Consider the following 21935-nt stretch of genomic DNA (forward strand, 5'->3'; position numbering starts at 1 on the left):
AAGAGGAAAATAATCTGTTCATAGGTGCAACCATTTCTTTATCTTTGAAGATGTCATTTGTATATATAGTTGTTTGCGCTAATATCAGCTAATGACTAGGACTAACCCATATGAATACCAGTCCACACAGAGGAGGGAGACATAAGCTTGAATAATCTAATAATCTATCCTTTATCTGTTGATTTATTGACTGATGAAATCAAATCACCACAAATACAAGGTTTCAAGGTAGCCTTATAATTCCTTATCTAATGTTTTCCTGAAATGGTCAGGCACTGCTTAATAAAACATGCATAAATATAAAGAGAATTTTGTTTTTATGATCTTATAAAGTATCTTGAAATATTAATTCCATAATTCTAGCAGTTCATTTTATTTTCTTTAAATGACATAATAGGAAGATGATATACCTAATTATTTCTTGACATTTTGTACACTACTTCCTATGATTATTGAAAATCTGCATTCTTTGGACACAAATAACTTCAAAACTAAAAATTTCCAAAATAATCTCATCAAGTGATGACTCATTACATGTTTCTTAAAAATGTTTGGCAATACAATGATACCATAACTACTTCAATTCACAAACTCCTTTCTAATCTCCAATCACCACCACCACCACCACCACCACCACCATCACCACCACCACTCCCCCAAAAAAGTAACAACCACCAAAACAAAAACTCTTGTTGCCATTTGTGCCAGCTGACACAAACCTGTATGTAGGTTTGCTTTTTTCCTCAACAAAAATATTTTTTCTTCTAAAAAAGTTAGCATAAGTAGAATAAGAAAGCTATTTATAATATACATTTTGATATTATTATCAATAATATAACTACTACTCTACCCCACTAAAACTGTGTTAGTCTAATGATGATAGGCATTAAATAAAATATATAAAATTGTCTATCATTTATTTAAATGAAACACAATTTAGATTAGATGTGGTTATTGCATTTGTGCTATGTGGGGAACTGTTTAACAGTTGCATTTTAATTTGTAAATAACAATAATTCACAAAGAACCTTAATAAAAATTTAGATTCATTTTAACATGCCTTTGATTAATTCAAACTCTGGACAATTATTACTGCTTTCAACATAAAACTTTTTCCTTAAATATCGCAAATAATGACAAATTGTTGAATATATTTTGATTTTTAAGTAAATTCAATTTAGAAATAGAAAACCTTCTTATTCATAATCCCCTCCTACCTTCTCTCAGGGTTCCTCTTTAGGTCATTCAATATTATTGTTTTCAACTTCAGTCTATGACAATATTTTTTAAATAATAGTTTAATAACATCAGTGGTTTTAAAGTTAGTATAGAGTACTCTCCCTCCCACTATCTTTTACAACAATTCTCTTGCAGAGATAAGAGATAATTCTGAAGAGATAATTCTCTTGCAGAATAAGCCAAGGGCATCCCTTTTTATCAGATGGGGCTCATCTTGAGCATTACACCATCCGATGATAAACCAAGTAGCACAAGAAGGAATCAATGTTTCTGTACAAGTGAAACACAGCAGAGACTCAGAAGAATAAAAGGACATAAGGAGCAGCTCAAACCTTTAATTCACTCGATAAAGTCTGAAAGCTTGCAATGGGGCTAATCTATGGAAACAAATGCATCAAATTAAAAGTGTAAATAGGAAGAATAGAGAAATAAACTTGGATAAGAAAATATTAATTGTGGGATGGTAAAGGAATAAAAAGTGACAAAGCCATTAGGAGATGGAATGATGAATTTAAAAGTTTCACATGAAGAATAAACAAGCTATACAGTAAATTTTTTAAGTAGACCCGTCAAGTCTATGTTCAGGATTTAAAGAATATAGGCCTGTTCCTAAAATTAAATGTTCTTCCCTAGTTACAGAAAAAAGCCCCTTTTCATAAGTTAGTGACATTTAATCTCCATTGTTAAATACTAACAGAAATGAGACAATATCAGAATGTGTATGAAAATATATGAATAATCTCAATTACCTACAGAATAGTATTAATCCAGATGTCCCAAGCACAAGGCTCTTTTTCAATGAATAAACTAAGTATTAAGAAGTACAGATGATCTCCAAAGGATACTGAGGTCACTTGACATATAGCCCAACCTCTGGTGTTAAAATAGCTGGAAAGAGATTCATACAAAATAAGTCAGCACTATTTAAGATCTAAAACTACTAGGGAAAATTCATCTGTACATAAAATAAAATGACATACAACTTCATACATTTCTGATGTTATTATAGTATATGGATTGGCTGATAGTGCTAATAAACAGCTCACAGCATTACCTAGTCAGGCAATGGGTATCTCATACTTATATGAAGTAAATTATGTTCAAAATATCCATGGAAAAACATGTACCCATTGAGAAGACATGTAGAAAAAAGTTTTTAAAAGTCATTGTTTTTTGAAATACTGAAAAAAACACTTTTTTAAATAACATTCTTCTCTTAGAGCAGTGTGAAGACTATTTTAGTTTGACTGAGATAGTAAATGTTATCATTTTAAGTGGGCCTACTAAAAAAAATAAATTGAAGTTTATAAATGTACATGAAATATAAGTATGAGAAGAAAAAATTTTGAATGAATTATGAGGGTCAAAAAAACATCCAATCTCCGAAAGGAAAAATTCTTGCAGATCCTACGCAAGACCCTATTAAACAGTATTTTAATACTTTATCACATTATCTTTGAAAACGATCTAGAAGGGGGTAAGGAGCCTGAACTTAGAAAACTTCCAGTGTCCACTATCAGTTTAAAGAATCTGGGTACATTTTATAAACATAAAAATTTTTCCTGTTTGCTAAACATTTAAGTTGCTCCATAGAGTCACTTTCACTTACTACAAAGAATGTAGAGCCACTTGTTCAATAATGGCTACTTACAAGGCATTTTATATACAGAAAATAGCTGTTTAATGGTGTTAGCCAGGATATTATTGTAATCATTGCTTGCTTATACAAATTGCAAGCTGCATATGAGCACGTAAATTGGCTAGCCCTCTTTGGTTTAGCTTCCAATACACTGTATATATGTAGGAGCTGCCCAACAAATGTGTTTTATGAGTTATTAATTTCCTATCTTAATCTTTTGTTTGGCTTCTATGAAACCAGTCGTGGGATGGGAACTAGAATATTTCATAGGTGGAATTTCATTGCCACAATGAATCTTGTTAAGTCATATTGTTGGGTCAGAAATATAGAACACTCACTACTGGACACATAATTTGGGGAAAACACAAACTTACCACATGGTAAGTAGTAAATATGAGGGACTAAATGAAGAATGATTGACTAACTGGTAAAATCAGGTCTCTGGATCCAAATTCTAATAATCTTTCCTCTTTATTTTCTAAGTTTAGCAAATTTCTAATTAGGCACATGTACCCTAAAGTCTTAATGGTATATTTGCAGGAAGAAAATTATTATGAAAGAAAAGAATTTAAATTAAGGTAACTCCATTAAATTTATATGACCTATCATGAAGCTTCTTTTAAAAATCATTTTCTGTGAAATACCAGCAATATTTCTTGAAAGTAATTCTTTCATTTTATGATATATTTAGTAAAAGATCAATAAAAACAATTACTTTTAGCAAATTAAATTATTTTAATGAAGTTAGATTCAAAATGATTTTGCATAATTTTAATCTTTTATTTAAATAATTATAATGAGATATGTGTTGGATGGAATGCGAATCTTTATCTCAATTAGGTTAGCAACATTTTATGATGATCTCAACAGTTTCCTATCAATTTTCTTTTGTAAGCCTCAAAAAATCCAAAAGTTATTTAAAATGGCATTCTTTGCATTTTGGTCTTCATATTTAATCAGTTTTATTTTTATTGTTCCTCATGGGATTTGATATGTAGACAGTAAACTTAAATGTCCCACCCAATTAAAATGATTCAAAATAAGCATATCTATTATGTACAAGAAAAATACATAATTTAAAGTTTTCTTTAATCACTTTAAAATACTCCTTTCAGGAATGTAAATCTGGTAAATATGACAAATACCTTCTGGTTCTAGTAGGTATGTACATTAATTAGAATTACTCATTTCATAGTTATTTTGGACACACAGAAACAATTGAATCATTTATTGTATAGGATTATATAACTATCAGTTACATTTTTAAGTGACTCCCCAATTAAGGCATTACTAAATGCACACTGGCTTTGAATACATATTGATGCAATGGGGTTATTTCCTATTTATTGTTTAATACTACTTTTGGCTCTCAAAATTCTGACAGCATTTATCTTTTTACAATCAATAAACTTAAAGTGCAATGATATTTAGAAAGAGTTTTAGAATTTTAGAACTGAAGTGAAAATCATCATGTTTAATTGATAACAAAATAAAAGGCCCAAATGCATGTAACACAATATAACTTTGGTTAAATGACTTCTGGGTCACAACTGTGAAAATAACTCCAAAAGGAATAGTAATTAAAAGCCACCAAATTGCAGGCTGGTGTTGTGGCTCAGTGGTAGAGAGCTTGCCTAGCATGTGTGAGGCACTGGGTTTGATCCTCAGCACTACATATGAACAAATAAATTAATTAATTAAAAATGTCTATCAACAACTAAAACATATAAATATTAAAAAGAAAAGCAAATTACTTAGAAAGCAGGCCAAACAATAAACCAGATTAAAGTTACATATTCCTTAACTAAGGCTAGTGATCCAAACTTGGTTAATTTTTTTTTCTCTTCACATATATTTTAGATGAAAAACAGGAACTCTTTCTTATTAGCAGACTGAAAGATAAGGGGAAAAGTAATCAGAAACAATCCACTCACTCCAAAGAACCTCTGAAACTACATACAATGGAATTTGCAAGTTCAAAAAAAACTAACAAATTAAAATTTTGCATATCTCAAATAGAGACAGTTTATGTATAATCTCATTTTACAAATGAAAAAACAATGGCCCAGAGTGATTAAGCTAATACATGAGTGCTTCTAGCAAGCAGACATATTTTGGTAATAACAATAATATGTTTCTTTCAAGGCCAGTGCTATCCAATAGAAACTTCTCTCATGATAGAAATGTTCCCTCAAATCAAGCAACTGATTGTGACCCTAAACCAAGCCTAACCTTCTCATTGTAACTGTTTGCATCTAGAACTTTATCCTAGGAAATATTCTACAGGCCTCATAAAGATCTGGATTAGAAGCAATCCATCCCTGTAAGAATTTCTGTTTGTGAAACAGCTTTGGTAAAATAAAAAGAAGGTTCATGACGTGGCCCAGATCAGTCTTCCACACAAATGGCAAATGTAATGTGAAAAAAAAAAAAAAAACTCAGAATACAATATATGCTACAGAGGCACATAGAACATGTTAGTAAAAAGGAAAGAATTTCCTGGGGGTACGTTTTTCTAATTCTTCGACACACCTCCTTAGGACAGTTCCTTTGTGGAAGGCTTTGGCATTTGATTTCTGACAAATGCTGGAATGGAGTGGAGAGGAGTCAAAATGAAGAGCCACCTCTGCACCTCCGATAAAATCAAAATTGGCTTCAGCATTCAAAATGTGCAGGGTTTGGTTGTTTTTTGTTCAGACAAAATTAAAAAGGAACTTGTGGATCTTACTTCAGAATTGATTTTCCACTTGGCTAAAACAGTAAACAGAATAATCTGGTGATACAACCAAGAATGTGTATTTAGCCTGCCATTTGTTATGCACAACTAAAAGCACATTTAGGGGAACAAAGAAACCCAAGAAGAGCCAATCCATTTTAGGCACTGGTTACAGAAATTATGGAGAATGAGTTATAATTCTCTTGTGCAAGGAAGTCAAAGCTATGCCTAGAGATTCGGAGTCCCAATTGGATTCCTGCACAAGCTACATTCTAATGTGACAATGGGCAGGTCATTTCACACTGTGAGACTCAAGAGTGCCTATCTCTAAAGTAAAGAAACCTACTTCCTGGCATTATTGTAAATTAGTGCAAATCCTATAAATTATAGATAACAGACATCCAATTATTTCCTTACTTCCATGAACTCATTTTCTTTTTTTTTTTTCATGAACTCATTTTCTATGAGCAAATGGGGGGAAATACTTAAGTGAAAATGAATTTTAATCTTGACATATTTAAAAATTTTCTTATCCTACATAGTACTTCTATCTGGCAAAAGTAAATTGTATACTGAGTAACAGCAAGAATTTGAATGCCAACTGATTTCCAAAATGGTTCAGTATAATTAGGAAATTCATGAGTCAAATTCCTGTTTATGCCTATACTGTAAAGGCTAATCATTTGTTTGTTTTCTATAAGAAGGACTTGATTAAAGCCTCTAGCAGCAATGATTAGATAACCCTTGCCTGAAGGATGGAAACTCAGCAAGTACTGTGGTGCTAAAGCCCTAAATTAATGCATAGGGATGTGTATAAATTAACAGATGAGTGCCACTTACACTCACAGAACAAATGAAGGATTCATTTTGAGGGAATTACATCATGTTTTCTGTTGCTCTTCACATATTATATAAACAGTGTGATGTAAACAGCATTCTAATACCTATCTTTAGTGCAGGCCATGATCTAATGAGGGTTTGGAAACTTTTCTAGAAAGAACCAGACGGTACAAATTTTAATGTTTACAAGCCATATCAGTTAGTAAAGATTTTAATGTTTACAGGCCATATCATCTCTGCTTGTAACTATTTAACTATGTTATTGTAGTATAAAAGCAATCACAAACAATACATGAACAAATGTTTATGGTTTCGTTCCAATAAAACTTTATTTAAAAAGTTATAAGCAGTGGCCCAGATTTGGCTTACAGGTTAAAGTTTGCCTAATCCTCAGTCATTGTTTGCTGATCCCTGACCTAGATCCTAATTCTTAGGTGTGCAATGTACAGTATTATCCTAGAAAACCAACATTAATAGATCAGATATGAGCAATGGAATGCAAACTTGATGTGAACACTCAAAATGTTTATGAACCTCCCCAAATTATCCTGCTTCCTCACACATTAATTAGAAGCATCATGAGAAGTGGATTTTTCCACATGAATTTGTTTAAGAATCAAGTGGCTCAAAAAGTTATAAAGCATTTAGGAGGAAAAAAGGCACATATGTACTTATAAAGTATGATTATATCGGTTATAATAATAATACAATTATTAAATGGCTGTTCTCTTCATTTGTATGTTTTTAAATTTCTACAAGTCACATCTACTTGGACATAATAACCTCAGAGGCTAAAACTGCATGAAAATTACTCTGATCTGATGTAGTAATTCTAAAGTTTGGAAAAATCACTTAAACTTGGGAACCTATGGGGCTACCATCTTCAGGCAGCACTTCCTAAAGTTACCCCCAAGGCACATTAATCATGAGAGTTGTCAAGGAATCCTTGACCACAAGTTTGGACACTGCATAGGACACTAGAAACATAAGTTCACACTGTGAGCATGGGTACTAAGAAGAGTTATTTTTGTCAAGGAGTTCTTGATAAGTTTTAAACACTTATACCTCTCATTTACTAATGCACAATGCACTGGTACAAACTGAAGATGTCAGGACAAGTTGAAATAAATAAACCGCATATTTCTGTTCATCCCAGTAATTCTCAAATTTACTTCTAGAGAGATTCAGTATTGTGTGCATAAGGCCTATTAGCCTAGTTTCCCAAAGCACACATCAGAAAAAGCTGTCATATAGATTATTATGAGCTATCACACTTCTTCAGTCTGGATGTAGGGAAGCAACCCCACTAAAGTCATATTTAACAGTGTTTGTATGAACCGAGACACTCATTTAGCTGTTAACTTAGAGTCTACCTGTGTCCCAATATGTTGGAATTTTCACTTACATATAATTATATGGAAACCAACCAAATCTGTAAAATGGTTTAAGCAGTTTGAAAACTATACTGACTTCAATCAATATAATTTCAGAAGGGAGGTGTAAAATATATGGCAAACATTGAATACTATGATTTGAACTTTGAAAAATGACAAGAAGCATATCCACTACAGATAGTATCAGGTGGCGGAGACTTAAATAACTTTGTGCTGAAGGCCCAGAAATCCATTAAAATTCAAATACTTCTTACTTTTGCTGAATATTGCTTAAACTGTCCAGCAAGAAAAAAAGACAGAGAGAACTGCACAGTTCATCACTTTCCTATACATACGGCTTCCTACTGTTGGCGTTTTCACATACTTTTTAATCAAAACAGGCAGCCCTGGTCTCCTGGCCAACCTTTACCAGGCAGTGATTATCGAGTTACAATATGTCTTTAACCTCCCAATTCAGTGCTTTCATTTGCAACTAGAAATTTATTCTATAACAAAAACAAATATTTTTGTTTAATGCTGAGTCTGAATACCAGAAGTTGAATATCCAAATACTGACTTCTAGAACTAAACACATCGATTAGCCAAATTAATTTTACCTAGAAAAAAGAAACAAGACATCCTTTCCTAATGTCTGGTAGTCTAACATAGTCCCTGCCATATACTGGGAAGTCAATAAATTTTTGGTGAATAAATCAATCAATCAAAAGCTTGTCAACTCTTCTAGTTGGAATACACAAATACTATTATTTTCAAATAACTTGTATGAACTAATTTAAAATATAATCTTAACATGAATATCCAATATTTCGAAATAACTAGGACAAAATGACTATCTCTTATTATAACTACTCATTTCAACATCATAACACCCTTCACTTATGTCTAGTAATAGAGGACTAAAAACACTTTAAGCTAGGCAAGATACTATAAATCTTTTTTAATTGACAAATACTAGGCAGAATAAACTTTTAATTACAGTGTTTAGATTATATCATAGAGTCTATTTTAGTACTCTGAAGCATTAAAAGTCATCAATACAAATCCAACATTGTCAAATATTCTTGGAGAGAAACAGAACAATACTCCATCAAATGCTGAAGAAAAAATATAAATCCAAATAGAACCACTGATAACAATCTATGAAGACCTGCCCCCTAGTTCTAGTAAAAATATACATGTATAATATCTACTTCTAAAATATGTTTCTCACATTAGTTTAAAAAAGTAAAAATTTGAAAAACTTATATTTTCAGCTTTCTGAGTATCATTTTGACAAGTTTGTGCAATCTACAATGTACTGATTTCATTTATTCAGACAGACAACATGGTTCCTACCGTATACCTTTGTGATTTATGAAACATGCACTTATCTCAAAGTGTTTAAAATTCTTTCCATGTAACTCTTGTAAATTATTCATTTATTTCAAAATGTGTTAATATTTCATAAAATTCTTTCCAAAACATGCTTATAACACACATGGTGCAGATACCATGTTCTCCTTCAGTGAAAATATAAAAGCCACTTGTTTCAAAGCATACTTTAAAAGATTTCCTTAGATGTTTCAGTTTTAATCAATGCATTTGCTTCTTAACCCTTTAGTACTGACAACTGTTTTGTTCATTATGTGGCTATTATCTATTATGAAAGAATTAACAACTCTTCCATGGCAATTTAAAGAGATCTGAAACTTCATAAAAATAAATCAGATATCATTTCTAAGTATTTATATGTACTAATTATTGCTAACTTTTAACTATCCTTTGTAAGCAAAATAGCAAGATAACAAAGAATTAAAAAACTTTGATCAAGTTGTACAGGGAAATCAATTTCAATTTAAACTATTTAAAAATATAATACTTTTTTCAATGGTTGGAATAAAACCTAACAGATGCATACGAATGCCAGACAATTGTTTTTAATAAACATCACGAAATTAAACAATGTGAATCAAAACTACAAATATTAATAGACAGATTAATATGTGGCAGATGTGTTTGCTCCTTTGTGGTTCAGTGATGACTGGATTTACTGAAATCCATCTTGCTGCTTTAGAAATCTGAGGATTGAGGGAGAACCTGGTACACAATGCCTATTTAATTTAGAGTAGGTTTTTAAGGTAATAATAAATAAGAATTAGTAAGTCTTTTTGAACCTCAGAGCAGCCACACATTAAACAATCTCTCTTTCAGGCAGTTGCTAGTTGAGTTCAGTTACTTTTAGTCTATCTTTCTCTGTCAGGATGCCAGACTGCATTGTTGATGATTTTGGCTCTATTTTTCTAAGAATCAGTAGATAATGTACAATTAGATATTATAAAAAAAAAGGCACACACCCGCCCCGCCCCCACTCCCAGAGATTTTCCAGAACACCGTCAAGTCTCTTGAGAAGGCACTTCCATGAATTCAGCATGGCATGTCCAACCCATTTTATAACTGCTATTGAAAAGCACCAAATCTTATTACAGAGGCTGAAACAAGCAAACAGAGCAGGATGAAAATGCTAGATGTGTTCTATATATCCAAAGGAATAAACATACTTAAGTCTAGAACTTATAATAAGCAGATTTACATTCAGGACTGTGCTGGCTGGAGTTGAGTAAGAGCAACCTGAAAACATATAACTATTATCACTGTATTCTTCAGTTCATTCAAGTTACAAATAAATAAATTTTAGTGCATGTTCCTACTTCCAAAATAACACCTGGGGTTTAAATAAAAACAGGAAAAAAAATCACTATATTCAGGCACAGAGTACCGCACTGAAGTAAAGATTTAGTTAAACAAACAGGAGAAAAGTGTGTTTGGTTTCAAATGTGTCTAATTTAGTCACTTACCTTTCATATCAATTCTGATGTTTCCAAGAAGCAGAAAATGACATCAAGAAACAGATTGGGCTGCATAGTTTATACATACTCAAACTGAAACACACCCTTCAAAACATCATTATTAACATAATTAACAAAATCATACTGAGGAATATAAAGCACAGAGGAGGCCACTTGATAATCCCACTTTCTTTCCAGAGAGATTAAATCATCCTCACTTTCCTTTCCTCCTGGTACAACTGGACATCCTGCAACGTTTCCTTCTGGAAACAGATTTCTGAGCAGGATGCATGGTATGGGTCTCTTCCTACATGGGCCTTCATTCTCTTAAGAGATTCTCACTCTTTCTGCAAGGAAAGGATCTACTCACATCTTGGAAAAATTGGGAGCTCAAAATAACAACTTCCCTCAAGAGCTTTTAACAGCATAGCCAGCACTTGCTATGCACTAACATTTGCTAACCTTGCATTTTACAAGTTAGATATTTCTAGAGACTAGTGGCTCCAGTTCCACAAATGGCTTTTCCTGATATTGTTTATATATGTTTCACCCAGTTTCTTTTCAGAAGAATACATATGTACAGGGAGATTTTCTCTATTTTTCAGAAAACTACAATTCAACTGGAGTTTGCACAATCCTCTGGGTATCTTGTTGACTTATACAAATATGAAGGCAGAGGAGATTACTTAAAATGAAGATGTGTACACAAATGCAAGTTATTTAAAGACTAAACAGAATAACAATACTGGAACACCATCTCCTAGCCTAAAGTTTAGAGCCATATATAAATGCCCCCAACATTTTTTTCCACTTCTCATTTCTTTTCCTCAACCTGGTAAAAGAAAGTAGCTAAAAAACATTTTTCTTTTCTGGGATCTACAAATCTAAACCTGAATCAGGGAATTAGCTTCATAGATGTTTCAAATAGAAAATCTATATAGAAGGGAACATGGAAATGTATGGGTTTTTAGATTGCCACACAAAATTAAAAGATAGAATTTATAAACATGTCAAATTATGTACCTTGTTCTCATCAGTTTCCCAGAATATTCACTTGACAGTACAGGCTGGCTTGCACTGAAGGAATACACTAAATCAGTGAATTTGAGTTAACCTCCTGAATTTTTCTCTTAAAGAAGAAAAGAAAGCAGAGTTTGAAAAGCAAATACTAACAATTACTTGAAGACTTCGTGTGTGTGTGTGTGTGTGTGTGTGTGTGTGTGTGTGAGATAGAGAGAGAGAGAGCATGTGTGTACATGTGTAAATACTGACATGTGTGTACATGTGTAAATACTGACATTTTGGACAGATACTTTTTTTGTGGGGACTATTGTATGCATTTTAGCATACCCTGGCATGCAGCCACTAAAATCTTGTAATATTCCATCCCCAAAGTACTCTCCAATTCTAAACTGAGAGGCAATGACTTTTTGTAACAAACACTGCCATCAGATGAGCACCTGTTAGAATCGGTGAACAGCTTCAGATAGAAGTTATGTCATTTAATAACTGCAGACACAAAAAACTTTAATTCTAATTATCATTTCCATTTCACAGAAGACAGAGATTTTAAATAATCCAAGAGTTCTAGTGTATAATAGGTGGTGAGTGAAATTATATAAAAGCTACTTGGAAACACAACTAACATAACAAAACACTTCCTTTACAAATACATGATAGAGGTCTGACATTTAATCAGGGTCTTAGCTCGAACCTCAGTCAAAAATTATGAGGTCTCAATGTATGTCAGTGATAACTAAAATTTATTACATTTTATTAAATTGCTTAATGACAGCAGTTTGAGACAAAGCTTAGGGAAGGATAGGTTCAAAGCTCATGATATTTCCTGCTAGATGTGTTTTGAAGACAACATGAAGGCTGAGGAGAGATGGGATGAAAGGAAATTGATTGATTGAAGGCAACCAGTGTCATAGGCAGTGAGTTGAAATATTAGAGACATAATCTATACCTCAAATAAAGACAGAGTAAAAAATTTTATTTAGCACCTAACTTATAACAACAGTTCTCAAAGGGGCAGGGACAGTACCACCTCAGATGCACAGATCTTGTCAATTTTTGCTCAGTATGCATCCTCATTGGTTCCACAAAGATGGGGGGCTATACTGACATAAGGTGGGTGGGAGTCAGGGTTTGCAGATATGATACAATACCAAGGAGAGTACAGTATGCTCCATGTAGCTTTCAAATGTCCCAACACATACCCATCTAGATGAATAATTTGTTTACATTTATATGAGCCTGGAATCTAATGTGAAGTAAATGAACACCAAGTACTTTTTGCACATTTTTATGATTCATGAATGTTTTTTCAGAACACAACCACTATGTAAACCTAGAGAAGTTCAAAACTTGTCTCATGTTTCTTCTGTCTGGAAATCTACCAGGAGTTTTTCACCAATACAAAAAAAAAAATGTTACCATCTCTCACAATATAAGTCACCAATATAACAGTGTGCAAATGTGACTTCATATTCACAATGCTTCTACATTTAGGCACAAGCAGATGATTACCTCTTTCCCATATGCCTGAACAGTCACATATTGTGATGCAAAGGATTTTGTAAAAATAGCTTTCCTTATATTTTTTACATTACCCTATGGAATGATGCTGATTTTTATAGTTACTTTATATAAGCTATACTATCTTCCTTATCTAAGTACATTATTTTAACTACAGAGGGATTTTTTAGGATAGTAATATGGGGCCTTTATAAATATATTTTAGTATATTTAATCTGAGATGATGGGAAAAGTTGTATCTTTTTCTCACTATAACAAATGACAAACTTAATAGATATCCAGGGTATATAGCATTGGGCCAGGTGAAACATCAAACTATTTAAAACTCCTTAATATGAGCTGTTTTAGTTATTAGAAACCAGAAGGAAGAATGCTTTTGTCTGTCATGCCCACCCCTTTCTCCAAGTTTTTATTAAGTATCTGTTATATGCTAGAAACATTATAGGTATTGGTGATGGAGACGTAAACAAGTCAGACATGACTGTGTGTTCATGGATTTCTTATTTTAAAAGTGAGTTGGAGAACAAATTTAAGATAAACTATAAAATAAATTGCATCTGAGACAGGTGCAGAAGCACATTTCAAAGTGTCTATTGTGAGATAATAGAGCGGCATCCAATTTGGTCCCAAATCTCTTCTTCAGTGTTGATCCTGGTTTTTCTACTTTGAATTGCATTTCACCTTTTCTCATCTAGACCTGAGCACAGTGAGCTTCAGCTTCATCTCCCATTTAATATAATCTACCATCTTAACTATTTTTACAGGGAAAGTTGACTCTCCAGTGAGACACCAAGCTGCCAGTTTCTTTACACTCCATCATGTGCCTGGCAGAGCATGTAACCCAGGAGGTGATACTTAATTATGTATGGATGGAGGAGAAAACACTAAGGGAGATAGAACTGTCACCTTGGCGGGAAAAGGGCAAGCAAATGGGACATTTAAGAAACTCTGACTTTCCCTGAATAATTCATTTCCATTTCCTGATGAAATGTAGAACAGGGTACACACAGGCTTATAATAAACATCAGATCCATTGAACAGAGTTCAAATGCTGACTCAGCCATTTATTATTGTAACTTTAGGCAAATCCTCATGTTTCTGAGTCTTGGTTTTCCAACAGATAGTGATGAAAACCCAATGAGGTTCTTACAACATAATGTTCCAGAAGTTTTTTAAAATGTGCTTGGGCCATATCTGCTATCTCATATGTCATATGGACTATCTAAAAATTGAAAGAAGAACAAAAAAAAACATGCTACAATAAGAACATTGAGTCTCATAATGGACCTGTACTCAACCAAAAAATCTGAGTAATACCTGTCATTATTACATGATATGGTGTGTTTTGGTCAAAAAGAAGCCCTCTGGGAACAAAAATGTAAAGATTAATCCATTATGAAAACAATTAATTGTCAGGTCAGTGTTCTCTAAGTATTCAGGGTAACTTCTTAGTCAATATTACCTTACATACATGCAGTAAATGCCTTTTCAAATGATACTCAGAGCCCTAAAGTATTCATTGTAATTAAATTAGTAATTTCTTCCTTTTCCTGGGAAGAAACACATACCATCTGTAAAAATCACATACCGCCAAATCCTATTCCTTATTCTCATTATATCATCCTAGTGTAAACTGGCATGTTTTGTTTGTATACAAATGAAAGTTAAAATTCATAGTAAAACTATTGCTTGATTCCAACTTGAATAGGAATATTTTGAAGTTACTCCATTAGTTCTTTTGATCTAGTCAATTCTCTAGCCAACCCATGGTCCCCCACCTTGTGGAGACATCAATCCCCAAGTTTCCTACTTATTGCTGTTGACACTGAGTTTGCTGCAAAGCTTGCACCGATGTGAATGCTGCCCACACAGAGTCTGACCCAGGGCTGGTTCAGCAGCTTATGGAGCAGAACAGGAACATGCAGGAATTAGGACACAGAGAGTCAACTGAGTAGAGTGAGTGGTTGAAAAAGTTCCAGCAGCACTTGTAAAGAAACTTGCAGTGGTAAGTAGGAGATCGAGGGAGAGCAATAGTAAATAGTGGGCTAAACTTCCGTAAAACAGGCAGAAAATCATCAGCAATAAATGTGGGCTAAGTTGATTTGGACACAAGGTCTAGATCCGAAACTTAATTTCAGTTCTTCATAAACTGGGAATCAATCGAGGCAGAGATGAAGTTTCTATACATTGAGCACTAAGTAGGAGCTTGTTCATAGAGGAAGGCCCTTAGTGACTAAAACCAGGATTCACTTTCACAATAGGTACATCAAAATAAAGAACCTGATGGTGCCACTTGACTGGGTCAGGATGCAGCATAGCTTCAGGACCTGGAGGGTCTGATGGACAATAGTTTCAGAGACAAATAGACTTACCCAGGAAGACTGAGCTGGCACTTGTATGGGGTGCACAGGTAGGGAAAAGCCCAGCAACATGGATGCAATGATTTCATTCTCATTGATACTGCCTCCCAACCCCACACACAAATGCTGACGAAGTAAGGAAAGTAGTATTTTAATCCAGAGCTGGCCTGGGTCACTATGCATATGATAAAAATACACATATATCAAGTGAAGGCTGCACATAATTATACACCAGAGATGTTGTGAACAGGATGAAAATCATAGTTCACAAAACTGTTAGTAAATACAAACCAGGAGAGGCAAGGCTTGGACCTGCCTGCCACAAGCAGTGTGCAGTCACAGCTCTTCAGTGGAGTTCAAAGAGTAATTATAGAGAAGTATGTTAAGCTCCATAAGTGGTGGTTACACAGCATTTAATGAGATAATCTATTTAGCTATCATGTTCTTTCCTTTAACAGAAAAAAAAAATTTTAAGTAGGCTTTTTAAAAAGTTATGTTGCAAATATCCCTGTTTAAAAGGAATTTTAAACTATGTATGAAAGCTTCTCAAGTGTTCCTTCAAGCTATGTCAGAGAATCATAACTATAATTGTCAGAAGTACAACAGTGTCACTTCTACACATGAGGAAATAGCTGAGAGGTTAAGCAATTGGTTTATAGCCAAACAGCTAGATGTTATTAGCCAAGTTGGAATTTGAGAGCACTAAAAGGATATAACAGGCTACTTACTCCTTTACATCTCTCCAGAACATTTTCATAGAAAATTTCGCACTTCATCTTCATTCAGTGCTTAGTATAGAATCCAGCAAATAAAAATTGTCTGATAATTATTGTGTGGGTGAATGACTGAATAAATTAATGAATAAGTTCTGTAGCCTCTCCAACCAGTTCTGTAGCAGCAGACTGAGAAGTAGGGCCAAAGTTTTCCCAGAGACCTAACAGGCAAGACCTGGATTAGTAAAATACATGAAGCATATTTTTGAGAAAAGAGTGTTACAATCTATGTCTCTGCCCTTGAAACTTGGGTTCTCTTATTACAAAAGAAAATGCCCAGTTAGTTTTACAGGGAATCAAAACTTACATAGATTACAAGTAACTTGTTTATTAATGTGACAGGCTTAAAACAAGTAAGATTTAAAAACTGAGATTTGACATTTACAGTGCTACCTATTTACTGACCCATATGCTTTATACATGGTGACTCATCTCATCTCAACATAAACTCTCTGCATAGGTAGAACCATCAGTCCATATTTACACACTCAGGATAAAAGGTCAGAGAAAGATAAAGCCCCTTTCCCAAATCCAATCAGCAGAGGCAGGCTGTCTCCTGTATCCATGGTTTTACCCCAGTACCACACTGTGCCTTAATCTGAACTGAGATGGATGCCAAGAAAGACACAACCAGGAGTATGTAGAGTAGTAGAAACCAACTAAAACATCTACACCTGAAATTCCAGGGTAGTTTTACAATGGCTTCTTTGTGAAACACCCCTCTCTTTTATCTCTGCCCTTGTGTAAATTCCTACTGCATCATCAAAAATAAGAACTCAGTAGGAGAATCTGTTGGTCATGATGATGCACACAGGCATCAAGATAAGCCAGGTTTCAGGTTTTGATTCTGACACTTAATAGCTATGTGTCTCTGAATAAGTTATTTCATCTCTTTCAATTTCATGTTTTAGGAATTTGGCAAGATATTATAATTTTACCTTCTTTAAAGTTAGGGTGAGGTTGTAGAGTTCTCAACCAGGGGCAATTAGGCCCCATAAGGCATTGTTGGTTATCACACCTGAGAAGGGATGCTACTGGCATCAACCAGGTAGAGGCCAATGATGCTGCTAAATATTCTGCAATGTACACAGTAGCCTCCAGAACAGAACAATTACTTGGCCCCAAATACATGAAAGCCCAATAAGTTGAGAAACTCTGAAAAATTTATATTTGCAATATGCCTGGCATAATATTAGCAATCAATAAGTGGTAGCCTTTCGCATTGTTTATCTTAACGCACAAAATTTATGAAATTTAGGCTGAAGTTTTAAGTACCAAAATTACAAGCATTCTTATTCCTTCTTTGATCTGGAAAAGAAAAAGTCATTTCCAATTATATAATTGTTTCAGTTTCTTTTGTGAAGTTTTCTTTGTGATTCTTCCCCACATTAAATGAAACTAAATTTTAAATGACACTTAAAACAATAGGTAAGTTAAGCTATCATTTCAGCTCTGGAGTCTTGGTGGTTTATAGCTGATATATATATATATCAGCTATATATATATATATATATCTCCGCAGGGTATAGTAGAGAACATTTAGTAATGAAAAAGACAAAAGCTCATCCAAGGGCTTATATTTTTGGTGAACCCCCCCCCCACACACACACACACTTAGAAAGCAACTTGTGGCATTTCTTTAAGAAAACACGAGAGATCAGAATTCTCTATTTTCTTGCTCAATTACTCCAGTGGTCTGTGTTTCTGGGCCAAAGTTCCTCTTCTTCTTGAAACATATCTTTACAATTTCTTTTAATTGGTACATGTTATTGTAAATGGCCTTGATTTTTACATTCATTTTCGGAGTATCTGCTGCTATTTTATAGAAGTAAATTCATTTTTGTATGTTGATCTTTTATCCTGCAACCTTGCTAAACTCACTAGCTATAGTATTTGTTCGTGTTTGTGTGGGATGGTTCTTTAGGATTTTCTAGATAGAAGATAATGCCATCTACAGTTAGACATTGTTGTATTTCCTTCTTTCCAAATCTGGATGTCTTTTATGTCTTTCCCTTAATTTCCCTGGCTAGAGCCTACAGTACAGTGTTTAATAAAAGCAGCAAGACTGTGTATCTTCATCTTATTCCTGATCTTTATGAAAGAGCAGCCTGTCAGCATTCAGTCTAAGTGATATCAGCTGTTCATTTTCCATAAATGCTCTTTATCAGGTTGAGAGAGTTCCCTTCTATTCCTTATTTGTCACCTCAGTGATTTATTTCCAAGCATTAAACCAACATTGCATTCTAAATCCTACTTAGTCATGAGGGGAATATCATTTTTATATATTGTTGGAATCTACTGGATAAATTTTCATTCAGAATTTTTGCATCTATATTCATGAAAGACATTGATCGGTAATTGTCTTTCTCTTAAAAATTTTGTCGATCTTTGACATTAGTATAATAAAAGTCAGAAAATAACAAGTGTTGAGGAAGATGTGGAAACTGGAGCCTTGATTCACAGATGGTCAAAATGAAAAAAAGCTGCATCTGCTTTGAAAACACAAGGATCCCAAAACCTTGGTTATCATATGACCCAGAAATTACATTCTTAGATATATACCTGTTATGGTTTAGATATGAGGTATCCCTCAAAAACTCATGTGTGAGAAATGTAAGAAAAATCCAAAACAAAATGTTTGGGTTTTGAGAAGCCTAACATTATTAGTGCATTAATCCACTGATAGGCATTAACTAGGTCAGAACTGTAGACAGGTAGCGTGTAGCTGGAGGAGATAGATCTCTAGGGGTGTGCCTTCAGGGTTTATGTTTTGTCCCTGGTGAACCAACACACTCTACTTCCTTGTTGCCATGTTCTGAGTTGCTTTCCTCCACCATGATGTCCTGCCTCACCTTGGGTCAAGAACTATGGAGCTGGTCATCTAGGACTGAGACCTCTGAAACCATGAGCTGTAAATAAACTATTCCTCCTCTAATTGTTCTTGTCAGGTCTGTTGGCCACAGCAGTGAAATAGCTGACCCAAGAAAATTAAAAACATGTTTACACAAGAAATTTTTCATGCATGTTCATAAAAATCATTATTTGTAATTAGCCCAAACAGGTACAACCCAAATGTTCATCAACCAATGTATCAACAAGTGAAGTGTGCTATCTCCATACAGTAAAAAAAATCATTCATGCATAAAACAGAATGAAGTACTGATACAAATACAAAACATATACTAAGTGAAACAATCCAGACACAAAAAATTACAGATGGCATGATTTCATTTATTTAAAATGTTCTATCAAAGAACTACATAGAATCAGAAAACAGTTTAATAGTTGCTAGAGGTTAGGCAGAAGTGAGAAGGGGAAGTGACTACTAATAATCATGGGGTTTCTTGGGGGGTAATGAAAATGTTAGAATTAAAGAGTAGTGATCACTGCACAACCTTGTGAACTGCTAAAATCCATAGAACTGTGCCGTTAGTGAACTTCAGAGCATATGAATAATCTCAAGTTACACATATACATTTCCATCACTGATCTTACTGGAAGTAACTTTTCCTTACAGCTCATGGTAAAACGCCAAGAAGTTAAATGATTTATCCAAAATCATTCAGTTTACTTGGCAATTAAAAAAAAAAAAAAAAAAAAACTATTACTTACAGTCCTGGACTGATCCACAACCATTTCCTTACACATAAAAAAAGTCAAAAGGGAACATTGAAAAGAAAAACTAAATAAATAAGCACTTCTCAGTTTTTTCCCTGTTCCCAAAAGAATTTGTTTTACCTGTCATTTTGCTTTTCATTTAGTTGTAAAAATGTCCTTTGATTCCTCTTATTTTTAACAGATGAGGAAATAAGCATCAGACATTTGTTTACATAAAAAAAAAATTAGGCTGAGAACATCAGGTCTGCCTCCATAAGGCACCAATTCTCTGTATCAGATGGAGACAGAAGCTCATCTGTGTTAGCGATTCTTTTTCCAATTCTTTTCTTCCTATGTTAGTTCTCTTTCCTTCTACTGTTTGTCTCTCTCTGCCCCCTTCCCTCCTTCTATTCTTTCCTCTCTTTTTTCCTTCTTCCTTTTCCTTCTGTCTTTCCTAACTAGCTATCTGATTTTCTTAAATGGTCCTCACTTCTAAGGATAAATATAATGGAAATGCACTTACATTTAAATGATTCTATAATACAGACCTGTTTTGAGCTTTTAAAAATAAAAATTCAGAAAACAAATGCTGGGAAGAATCTCAGGCTAGTGAAATGAGCACACAGCAGGAGAGGAAGAGCATCATCTAGAATGGACAAGGCAGATTTGGCATACACGGAAGGACCAGACAAGTCCATGACTTTGTACACTGTGCTTACTCTCAATGGTCACCTTGACTTCACAGGCCTGGACTTATGAACATAAGCCTGTGCCAGAAGTAGTCTTCAGGACAGCTACATTTTGCATCTGGGCCCGTTTCAAGAGATTACTAGGGCTCCTCTACCCAGTGCACATTCAAGACCATCCTTGGAAAGTGTACTGTGCTATTCATTCTCCAACAGAGATTCATTTATAATTCAGCACAGTTCTTAAAATATCGAAGCTAAACTTCTCGAGTCTCTTCAACTGCCAAATGGTTGTTTTGATGATTATATTGGGGATATTCCACACATAAGTTAGTCTCAGTAATATCCAATTAATTTTGTTACACCTTTACTTCTGTCTTCATTGGAATAAATGCAATATTTTATTTTTATTTTGAAAATGCTAAAGTTGCAGGTACATTAAGGAATTGAAGTCCTGCCCTAATGTGATGCACACTGGCTTGGCCTGAAGACAAGTAGGCCCTAAAATCAGCTGCATCACAAGTATGCACACCTCCTACAATAGCTCAAAGGAATAAACTGAACTGAACTGACTATATGGTCATGACAGCTATATTGCTGTGGTCTCACCTGATAGTCTGGGAATTCAGAGTGAATATTATTTGCCATAGTTTATTTAATAAGGAAAAGTATACATTAATTTTTAAATCTGAAAGATAAACACAAAAGCAATAGATATCAAAGTCATTTTAAAGAATACCTGTCTATAATCATTGAGAATTATAAGGCTAGGGAGGTAGCTCAGTGGAAGAGCATTTACCCAGCATATACAAAGCCCTGGGTTTAATTCCCAGTATATCACCCCAATACACACACACATACACATGCATTTGTGAAAAAAGAAATTGTAGAAATTTATTTTTAAATCACTTCATGTGGTATCACAGAGCTCCTTCTCATTTGTTTTCTGTCTCTATAAATCCAGTAAGTTTTGTAAATTCAAAACTTTTGAGAATGGATTAGCTCTTACTGTGCACAATTTCCACATTTCTGACATTCTGCATTTTAAATAGGTAGTCAAGTATTTTGGAAATAATCAAAAAGTACATTTACAAATAACTTTATAAAGACTACCTTGCAAAACGTCAAAAATTTATGCTTAAACATATTCAAGAAAATATGTTTCTTGTAAATATAATTCCCAGTATATTAGCAGAGAACATATAAATGTTGAATCAACATAATAAAAACAAAAATCAAACAAACGAAGTCCACAATCATATTTCCATGAAAATTTACTTAATTCTCACAAATAAAATTATAACTAAGGAGTTAAAATATGATAT

At 33.8% G+C, this 21935-nt stretch overlaps 1 protein-coding gene across 31 annotated transcripts in view; it reads right to left on the reverse strand.

Annotated features, from left to right (window-relative positions):
* The window catches only part of Nrxn1 (neurexin 1), a 1068088-nt gene that overhangs the window by 975984 nt on the left and 70169 nt on the right, over positions 1–21935 (reverse strand). Inside the window, exons 2-3 of one of the 31 annotated variants that reach the window (XM_077792131.1) lie at positions 8698–8710; positions 97–101 (exon numbers count right to left, since the gene is read on the reverse strand). The exons of the other annotated variants lie outside the window; for them this stretch is intronic. Coding sequence (XP_077648257.1) covers positions 97–101; positions 8698–8710 — 18 coding nt within the window. The remainder of the gene's footprint in view (positions 1–96; positions 102–8697; positions 8711–21935) is intronic. 31 annotated transcript variants of the gene reach the window in all.

This window comes from Urocitellus parryii, chromosome 12, assembly GCF_045843805.1.
Source record: "Urocitellus parryii isolate mUroPar1 chromosome 12, mUroPar1.hap1, whole genome shotgun sequence".
Classification (NCBI taxonomy): Eukaryota; Metazoa; Chordata; class Mammalia; order Rodentia; family Sciuridae; genus Urocitellus; species Urocitellus parryii.